An 11215-nucleotide genomic window follows, 5' to 3' on the forward strand; every position below is an offset into this window, starting at 1 on the left:
GTGTCTGAACTAGTTACATCCTCAAATTCAACAAAGGCCTGAGTCATCATGCATAAGTCACTTGCTAAGTTGCAGTATATTTTGAATTTATACAGTACTATTGTACAGTTACTGCTAGGGGATGGTACTAAATGCAGTGTATTAGTATGATATGATTCTGAAATGAAATTTCACAGATAAATGTAGAAATTCACTGTCATGAGTAGACACAACATGTACCCCTCAAGCAGGGTTTTGTATTACTGAGGCATTTGTCCCTGGTGGCCTGGCGGCTAGGATTCAGCGCTCACCGCTGCGTCCTGGGTTTGATTCCCAGTCGGGGAACCTCTAGCCACGGGGGTTTCATGCCAGTGACTCCTGTGCCGGTCCCAAACCCGGATAAATGGAGAGGTTGTACTTCAGTACAATCCCTAATACTACTTTTGCTTTACTCCAGAACGTTTTTCACCTGGGCCACCGGGGCGAACCGGCCGGCTTCTGGAAGCCTGATGCAGCTGCTGACCTCTGGCGGTGAAACTCGGGCTGTGCCTGCTCTGTAGAGGACAGAGTGAAGCTGTGGACACCATGATTGGGGGTACACAGGGAGGGAGATGGGTGTAAGCAGAGAGAGGGAGAGATGAGGAGCGATGAAGAGGCAGTTAGAGGATGTAGAGGTGAAGAAGAAATGGTGACGGAGAAGAGCTGAGAAAAACAGGAGGTAGAGCGGAGACAGGTGGGTTTGTTTTGGACTGGTGAGGAAGATGGGTCTTATTTGCAGCTGCAGCCTCACAGCACCATCTAGCTGTGGCTCTCTACAGTGATCCCACTGTAATACAGCAGGTTGGGACACACATTGAAGGATGTATGTTTGCACAAAAATGTGTTTAAAGTATTCAGAATTATTTCAAAGATTAGTGAAGTGAAATTGTGCTAAATGAGATGGATATACTGCGTCACTGTATATCAATATGTCAGAACAGTGTTGTTACTATATTGTAGAGAATAGCAGAAAATGTATAGTCTTAACTTTTCACCTCATTTTTAACAATATTATTCTTTCATAAGAACTCCCCTCCTTGCATTGCAACATTAGCTACAGTAATTTTCTGTATCATCTGTGAAATTCAGCAGCTGATCGTGCGAGTCTTATGTGACATCTGTAGACCTTTTAGTTTGTACCGTTTAGAGGCCCTGACTTCTCTCAAACAGACAAATGCTGTAGTGGCCTTATCTTATCTTTGTAGCCATCAAGTCAAAGTGTCCTTGTTGTCCGTGGTTTGAGAAAGGTGCTCTACCTGTTCTGGGCTTTCTACATTGTGTGTTGTGACTGTCAATTCAAAATAAAATGAGTCAAAGCATTGGTTTCAGGTTCAAAGCTCATTTTTGACCTTGGATACAGAAGCTAAAAAAAAACTATCTTGCCTCAAGGGTTGTAAAGTAGCTGTTGTGGAAATTTCAGTCATATAATGCAACTGTAAAGTGTAACAGCAGTAACTTATTTATGTGCAATATGGGATGAATGTGGAAAAAAGGTTGCATGTCATAAACTACATTAACAATCCCACAGTGCAATATATCACATTTAATAGATAGACAGTGATTAATACTACCATTGTCTCCATATCACTTAACTGCTCACCTCAGCGTAAACTATTGAGCTTCCTCTCAGGGAGCAGTGAGTAACTGAGCACAAGAGTTATTTCAGTCACAGCCAGATGAAAATCAGATGTTTTCTCTTTTTTTTTTTTTTTTTTTTTGTCCTTTACTCTGAGGGACTTTGAGGGTTTTTTTACTTATAAAGACTCAAAGTTGGGTTCATTCTTGAGCTTGGGAAGAGCAGATGACAAAATAACCCCGCCCTTCAGTAGCTTCTGCAACCAGTGAAGATCAGCGAAGGCTCCAGAACAGCAACTAAATGAACCTTGAGATGAGATTATCAGATCAGTTCAACCAAATCCATATTTGATAAATTCACACAATTAATGTAGATGTGATTTCCCTGGAAATTTTAAGGATAAAGCTGCTGCTCTTCTGTATTTGGTTATTCGCAGCAAATCACAAAGTAAAATCAATGTTTTCATGCTTCTCAGTACTTTGACTTCTCCTACACAGGTGTAAATGGTGTGTTCGTGATTTAATCCATATTAGTGCTCTAGTGAGTGGCTCTGCCATATACAGTATATATACGTGTATATACTGTACATTCAGTATGTAGCGAGACATAGACTTATCCTTTAAATGCCTCGGTTTAACTGCCACTAGATGGCGCTCTTCAATAAGAGTCCACTGCTGTGCTGTGGTTTTCAGTTGTAGTCATATCAATCAAATAAATGTGTTAACCCTCTTAGCTGTATATGCACTACCATGCACACACACTGTATAAAGTCACTTACAGAAGATGCCTTCAGTATTCACTCTCGGGCACAGAAGTGATTGCTGAGCATCCAGGCCTTTCACCTTGGCAAATGCAAATCTCCACAGCAATGACATCTGGGAAGACATCAATTTATACGTTGGATTATGATGAGTAGATTATTTTACAGCCCCATTCCTCTCTGCACAAAATGTTGTTGTTGTTCAGCCAACCCATATATTCACTCTCAGTATGGACCAGAATGCACATAAATAGAGTAGAAGGCAGCTGCTGGGCCTTAGTCTTAAACTCCACTATTTCTGCCGTCTGGCCACAGTTCCAGGAGACTATATGGCTGTTGACAAGCACACTGCAATAAATCACCATGCTGAGGATTAATAGGAAAGAGCAAAGCGCCCCAGCTCACTGTAGCTGATATGTATTTATTCTAGGTGGCGTAGCAATTCATCTCACCGTGTGTATGTTTGTGTGTGTGTGTGTTTTGCATGAGTGTGTGTGTGAGGGCCTGAGGCATATTCAACATGTCTATGCATACATTACCTCCCCTGATGCCAGCACTATAGAGTGATTGCCCATGGGGATCGAGTCAGTGTTTATCACAAAGCGTTTCAGCTGATCAAAGATTACCGCTGAGACAAAGCATGTTGTTCCTGTTTCAGCTGGGGCAGATAAGTTGTCACCCAGCGCCACAGATGCTATTGTTTTTTGCAGTGTAAACCTATGAGAAGCAAATTATTTGTATGTCACAGGTGCAACGGTGTGCTAAAGAGAATTTATCCTGGGTATTCTTCTCTAAAGCTGCAGTGGTGTGTTTTTTACATCTGGCACTGAGTGTGTAAATGCAGGATGACTGATGGGATTTAAAATGTCTTGTCTCTTTCACTTTGGTAAACAAGAAGCAGAGTCACTTAAGGTCAGCGGGAGCATATAATTTATTGGGTCAGTGGGCAATATGGATAATATCTTTCACTGATTATTGAATAGTTTTTATCATAATATAGAAATGTTAAAATAATCACATGGTAGCATCTTCATGTGGCAAACTTGATGGCCTCGGTTTGAAACCTCCTGACGACCCTGGATGCTTGTTTCTCCATCTCTCTACTAACAACCCTCTAAAGAACATGCTCATAAAGAAAATGTTTCTTGACCACACTGATGCAACAGTCATGTGCACCTAGTATTATAAAGCATTAATGTTGAATGATTTGCATTGTTTCCTAAAATGACAAACAGTACTCTGCAATCAAAGATAATAAAAAGACAGCTGCAGCTGGTTATCACTAGTACGGCAAAATTTCTTATGGTGGGCAAACGTTTTTCATCTCGTGGTATAGTATACCTGCCACTCCGCACATATACAGTACATTAAAGAAATTTCTAAAAACGTGCCAGTTATTGGAACCTGAGAAAAATCGTTTGTCACACATGAAATCATGTGTTTTATATGCTCGGCAGCAGCCTTTTGGATAATATACTATGCATAAATGTAACTTAAATTCAACTTATCCTGTTCTTTTCACCCTTGCCTGTGTGTACCTCATGATTTATGGTTCCCTTTTGGCTTTGATTGTCCTGGAATAGAATCCATCTATCTATTTAACCATCCTGTTTAAATAAAGGTCAGATAATTTTTTATTTAAAAAAAAAGCTTTTTGATCAGTTGAAATGAGTCGGATGATCCAAAGCAGTTTGATGTACACGTTCCCTTCAGTGCTGCTTCTCTTTACTTTGAGGCTATGTTGTGCTCTACAGTATTCAGTACTATAATGTACTGAGAGAAACTGGCTCCTCTCTTTTCCTCCTTTTTAATTAAATCTGTCACAACTGTCCCTAATGACTGAATCTCTGTTCAGTGGCTAGAAAACAGGTGAAGTTGTCTGATTAGTTAAAACATTAGCAGTTACACCACATTTGACCACCCAGGAAAAGAGCATCAGCTACAGAAATTCTAGTTCATCACTAGAAAGTCCAAAAAAAAAAGGACTTAATCGTTTTAACAGGGTTTGGTGTCAGCAAACCACCAAGTTCAGTGAAACATGGAGGGAAAACAGTGCTAATTTGAGGTCGAACCAGCTCATGACCTCTTTCACATCATCCATGCTCTCCCTTGCTCCATACACATTTCTTTACATATAGAGTCAATAAAAATTGCTTCAAAAATAAATATGTAATGTTTGTGTAGTACAGCACCCACGGTCCCTTTAAACATTTATCTAGATTCTGTATAAAAGACAATGGTAGTTTTAATCTCAAATGCTATAATTAAATGAAATTATAATCAACCTCCAGATGCTGTATGTAAAACCACATAACTGTAATAGATTACACTGCACACAGAGCCTGTGATAGCATTAGCTTTATTGACAGTGGACTGAGGCTTCAAGCACAGGCTGTCTCGGAGATTCATTGTGTGAAGCAGAGAGAAGAGCAGTGCCCAGTCCTGCTTAGCACATTGCTGCTTATATATGTGAATATACGTGCATGTGGTTTCACTTTTATGCAGTGTTACATATGTAACTTAACGTAGGTGTAGGTACAGTTTGCGTGTACATTTGCATTGTGTCTGAATTCAGTATGTGCAGTATGTGGATATTGTCTTATGTGCAGTGTACATGTATGTGTCCTAATTTATGATATACATTTATGAAACAAGATTAGAAAGGCATCTCAAAACTATCTTGTTTTTTGGCTTTTTCTTTTGCAGTTATACTCTGTGTGATTTTATTAACTGCTTTGTTAATCTCTTTCTAGTCTTGTCTTTCTAATTTCTTTTCTGCCTTTGTAAAATGTACTTTGTAAATTTGATTCTTTTTACTGGGACGTATTTGTGTGTGCTGTACACACAGGAATTTTCTGCTTTCATTTTTATGTGTTCAGTACAAAATGTGTGCATAGTATGTGAATATGCATAGCTGTGTGTACTGTACCTGATGTGTGTGTATCCCTGTGTGTTGGTGTGTTGCAGGGGTTATGTCTGCGATGGTGGGGCGCCATGTGGAAACCACTGAGCTTTGGAGCAGCAGTGAACATGGAAGGTGAGGCCAGATGGTAGTGGTTAGCCCTTGGCTGCTCCGGGTAACCTGACCTGCAGGGAAGGACCCCTCTACCTCCCGAGGACCAGCCGCCACATGTGTTGAGTGAGAGTAAGTCACCCAAAACCCAGGAACCGCCTATCAGTTTCCTGAATGCCTGTTCTCATAGCCAGAGCTGTTTTTTTTTTAGCCAAGGATCTGAAACAACAATCCAGAGCCGGGATCAGACAGGAACAGTTCAGAGACAGGATCACGAAGGATCTTGAGGTCTGATCATGGTGTTATGAAGAATCTTAGTCATGGGTCTACTGTGCATGTGGTACATCTGCATTAGCACTTTTTACAGTGGTCAGCATTAAAGAACATCCTCATCATACATTAGTACTGCAAATACTTTTTTCATTAACAGACCACAGTAATGTACCAGTTGCAGATTATGATTAAGTATATTTATCCAAGGGTTGTAATTAAGTGCACTTTTATGTAACTTGAATGCTTTCATTTGATGTTACTTTATACTTCTACTTCATTATACTTTAGGAAAATGTACTTTTTACATAACTACTTTTATTTGTCATGTTTAGTTACTTTGCAGGTTAAGATGTTTTACACAGAACATTTAATCAGCTTGGAAAATATGATTTCTTGACATATAGAAATGCACCATAGTACATAAAGCTGTTACAATTAGTTTCATATTGATCAAATACAAAAAAAGTTTACAAAATGGACACATTGTAAGAGATTAGCTAGAGTTATAGCTCCAAGTCAGACAACTAAGTGCTGTCACCACATCGATGCGGTATGCATTTAAAAGATGAGATGTGTAATATAAAATATACACACAGGCTTACAAACTCACATATACTGTAGATAAATCAGAACTAAACAAACTTTGCACAGGAGGGATGGGAAACTAAAAGACCTCGCCCAGTATAAACTGAAATCCATTAAATATTAATTGACAATGACAGCAAATACAAAACAAAACAAATAAACAAAAATGAGAGAGAGAGAAAACTTGAACACACTTTAGAAAGATTCTGAATGTCATGGAGTATTTTAACACTGTTGTACTGCTACTTTTAGTTAAAGATCCCCCCCCAGATATCTTTTAAACATCTCTGCTTGGAATAATAACATCAGATATAGTTCTTTAGCCCATAAACAATTACTTAAAATTACTTATTGATCACTGAAAAATCCAGAATTTTTGAATATGTAAATATTATTTGTTTGAAAGGTTAACTACTGTACACACAGTGCTTTCTGCTTGGATTGGAAGGTTCTATATCATGCTTATTTATGCTGCTTACTGGATCCTGACTGGCTGTCGCACTCAGAAAATCATGCTTGTACATATACATGTTAAAGGGAGATTGAAGTATCCAACTCTTCACCTACTGTTCATCATTCTGTACAGTAAAAACATCCAAACTGCATAATAAAAAGCTGGAGCTGTGTATTCACAGAGTCAATAACTGTATGTACTATAATGAAGGCAAATTGTTCTCCCCTTGTAAAGTTTGTGCTTTGAGCTGTGCCCACCTTGGCCTCTAGATGGCACTAAGCCATAAGTGAACCTGAGGTATGGGCCAACATAATTAAAATTTGAGTGATAAGTTTTGATTTAATTAAATGCCCCTCAAGCCAGTAACTCAGAGCACAGGGTTGCCATGGGCAGAGAATTTATTTTTCCAATAGGCAACATCAGGTCCAGCTCAAGATGGTTCTCAACATCTGCTCAGTGAGAGGTGAACCACTGCTTGAAAATCCATGTCAATGAATAAATGATGGGCTGATGAAGAAGACCTGTTCCAGATATTATTTCAATTCAGACAGTGTCTGAAATCGCTCATCATGAAGGAAAATCTGCAAGAAAACTCCAGAAAGTCAAAATGTAATCGTACACTCACACAGGCAGGAACAACAGAGGCTTCAGTGGCTTTGCAGTGTTTTCATGATTACACTAAAGTTATGTGGAGACATGTTTTCCTGGCTTGTCACTTCCACAGTACAGCAGGCTGACAGCAGTGGCTTCCTTTGCACACACTTTCTGTCAAGCCTCCACTATATGTTTTGCTGTTTTCTGTCTGAGTTGATACATAGTACAGGTACTGTATATGCATCAGGATACTTGGTGGCAGATTTTGATATAATTTACTGTCCATTTAGAGGAACATAGTGCGGTAGAGACTGCTTTTGAAAGATTTTTACCATTTAAGAAAAGTTGGATCAAAATAAGCAAAATCCTCTGCTCTGTACACACCGGAGATATTAAATTTGCTCCAAGCTCCTGTAGCACATGTTGTGTAAGATTTCATGTGTTCTACAGTGTACTGTTCACACATGTAACTGGCATGTAGCAGTTTTACTACACCGCCATGCTGTTTTTTCACGCATTCATGCCAACGATAGCTGTGGCCAGAAACGTCCGCCTGTCCATCTGTCCAGTCATTCTCATAAATGTGATATCTCAGGAACGCCTTGACGGAGTTTCTTCAGATTTAGCACAAATGCCCACTGTCACTGTATCCTCATGACTGCCCCATTCCCATGAACCTGACTGGCTGGCACAGGCATACAAGCATGTAATTCTAGTTCCATTGTGTCTCTACAATACATTTCTGTGGCTCTCGGAGTGATTGAATAATAACACAAAAATACACACAGTCAACTGAAAAGAAATAGATTTGGTTGCCAATAAATCATTTAAGTCATTTATCATTCAAAAATGATGAACATTTGCTGGTTTAAATTTGAGGATTTGCTTCTTTTCTCTATTTTGATGTTAAGATTTCACTCTTTTTCATCTTTTTCCAGTAGGTTTGTTGATGTTTGTATTCATATTTCTAACACTACAGATTCACTGGCATTGTAAATAGTCTTCTTTTGTTTGACAATTTTGGCAGAACAGCGTCAGTGGTTGGACAACTGAGCAGACCCGGCTCTCAGATGGGACTGCCGCTACAAGCCAGATGTGCCAGCCACTGCTTAACCTGAGCAAATACAATGCAGATGCTTTGTGTCAAGCCACATATCTGCTCTTTGCTCAGGTGAGGATAGGGTTCATGGGTGCTTTGTGTTAAGGGCAGGTTAGGTCTGGAAAATGCTGTTGTTTATTGTGGGGCTCTAAAGATTTATGACGGCACGGCCTGCCACCCCCCTCTTTGGGGCCAGATAATGGGTAAACATCATTTAACTTGTATACTGAGCTTCTATGTGAATGCTCTCTCATTCTTTGGTACATTTAATTGTGTGGGACATTAACAATTTAGCCATCACTTCTCTGCTCATTTTCAAGAACTCAAAGTTTCAGTGTGTGATGTTTTGGTTGGTGGAAGCCATGTCAACTGCTACTGGTTTATTCTAGCTGGTAACTTACTGGTTATATTTATTGGGACAATAAATATATTTATGACAGGCTTCTCTATGTTGTACTGCCTAGTTTTATTTATTTTCCCCGTAAACACAAAGGGCATATGTGTTTACTGCCAAATTGTAATTTCAGTTAGCTGAGATACTCCTCAGTTTTCCCATCTGTGGAAGTACCACAGTGGCTACAAGTAAGAACCAGCAGTCGTGAATTGCTGAACTAAACAACTAATCAATTCATTGAAACAGTAATGGACTGATTGATTGATAATGAAAAGAATGCCAGTTGAAACCCTAGACTGATATATTATTTGGAGAGACAATTAAACGTCTGTGCTTCTCCAGCCTCATCCTGACTGACTGTCCTGTGGGGAGGTGGTGAAGGAGGAGGAGCAGGCCTGGAGTCTGGGACCTGGGAACTCAGGGTATGTTAGCCACTATTGACTCCACTTTACTGTGCTTCTTTTCTCGTCATCTCATATTTCAATATGAGCATTTCTTTGTCACACATTGTAGCAGCTAGAGCGTGGATGGTCCAAGTGTTTGCTGGGATCCTGTGGCTCTTATCACTGCACCCTCTGTTCCTTTGTAATGTTAGTGATCTACTAATGGACATTTCTTGTACTATCACTTTTATTTGAGCGTCTCTAGATAAACAACCAAAATGTAAATACAATGTAAATGCCCCTGGCCAAACTGGATTAAGTGATGACAAGCAGCAGCATCACAGAGGATGATGGTGGGATGCCATTAAAGGTAATAGCCTCGTTATTAGGCCAGTGGCAGCGGCAGGGTGGGGGTTGTGGAGGGCCGGCGTCACATGTGACCCACCTAATCACATCTGCCACTCCTGGGACCAGAAATATCTGACAGATTGGTTTCCTGGTTGTTACAAAGGAGGTCGAGCATTTTTTGCTTTCAAATTAGGGCTCGACACAGGTCTGTGGTGACGGGAGGAAACTGGTCAAAGGTAGAAAGGTACAACGCTGGTATATCTGGTGCGTTATGTTATGGGTGATATAGAAATGTTTGATGACACCCTCGGCATCATTTTGATGTCTGCTACATCTCCCCTGAGGTGATGAGGTCATCATCCACCTCCATAATTACACTCACCCTGAAAAAACTGAATAGGTGCATGATAATAGAAAGTGAAGCATGTCCCAGTAGTAGATTTAGACTTTCAGTTTTTCACACTTTTTAAAGATTAAAATGTAATTCATGCTTCATGAGTGATATTTTGAGGCCTCAACATGTTTCCTAATTTATGATCAATAATAAAAATAGTACTAATAGTTCTACAACATAATGTAGGTACTATCACTACTGCTGCTATCATGGCTACTTCTACTGCTGTTATCACTGCTATACAATAAAACTACTACTTGTAGGACTATGGTTCTTGTTACCATTGCTAACTCTGAGAGATGAGACAGTCCAAGTAACTTCAAAACAGTGCTGATTTATTCAAAGGATCACAGGTAAAATTAACATTACACACTCAGGTATCTTGCACCTCCAAACTGCTCGCAGGCAGATGTAAGAGGAAAGACCCTGAACCCACCAGGCCTATACATTATATCCCCTCGGTTGGGCTAGCCCCATACTACACAGAAACGTCAACCGAGACATCTCTGTTGCCAGCTTTGCAGCTGGTCATAGCAGTAGTCAAAACATGAAGCAAATCAATGTGTGTGTGTCTGTTGATTAAGTGGTGTGTAACTAAAAACATTCTCACGACCTCTAGTACATGTCGTGACTTAAACATAAGAACATATTATGGCTAAGGCTACAGTTATACACATCATAATAATAATATTAAACACCCTGTCTGCTGACAGTCATCAACTCTTCTCTCTAGTTATCCTTGACCAGATGTACCCTGTAGAAACTCATAAGCATGCCTAAGCATTTAACAGTCTAACTAGACATCCTCTCTCCACTAAACATTTCTAATACATAAAGTATCTATCCAATTTCTATCTGACTACAAATACCTAACATACTGCTGATGTGATATTGCTTCCAGTAAGTACTAAATTCAGTGTCAAAAGACATTTGAATCTTTGGGATAAAACTGGGATAAATTTGGCTGAAGCTTTTTTAGACCTCATGGTTAAACCTTAATATTTTTTTTTTAGTAACATATAAGTTGTGTTTTGAATCAGTTCTTAATGATATGTTGAAATCTAGTCATTGAAATGCTGTTAAAAGCAACCATTACATATCCAAATACTTAGCAGCCAAAGTAGTTATGAATCTGTATAACAAAAATAAATACATGTTTAGGGAGGATATATTTACTACTAGCTCACCAAATCAGTTCTTAATACTGCTATTACTAGGGTTCATACGTAGTAATGCTGCTGTGCTACTACTGTATTATGATTAATTTTACTGCTACTCTCACCCCTGCTAGTATAACAGTTATTTCCCTCTCGGCTAAAACGTC

The 11215-nt window shown here is 39.4% G+C and overlaps 1 protein-coding gene across 1 annotated transcript in view; it reads left to right on the forward strand.

Moving 5' to 3' along the window:
* qdpra (quinoid dihydropteridine reductase a) overlaps positions 1 to 1340 on the forward strand; it is a 9399-nt gene extending 8059 nt beyond the window's left edge. Inside the window, exon 7 of the mRNA XM_020596412.1 lies at positions 437 to 1340. Coding sequence (XP_020452068.1) covers positions 437 to 539 — 103 coding nt within the window. The 3' untranslated portion in view covers positions 540 to 1340. The remainder of the gene's footprint in view (positions 1 to 436) is intronic.
* The last annotated feature ends 9875 nt before the right edge of the window (positions 1341 to 11215 follow it).

This window comes from Monopterus albus, unplaced genomic scaffold, assembly GCF_001952655.1.
Source record: "Monopterus albus unplaced genomic scaffold, M_albus_1.0 scaffold2.1, whole genome shotgun sequence".
Taxonomy (NCBI): Eukaryota; Metazoa; Chordata; class Actinopteri; order Synbranchiformes; family Synbranchidae; genus Monopterus; species Monopterus albus.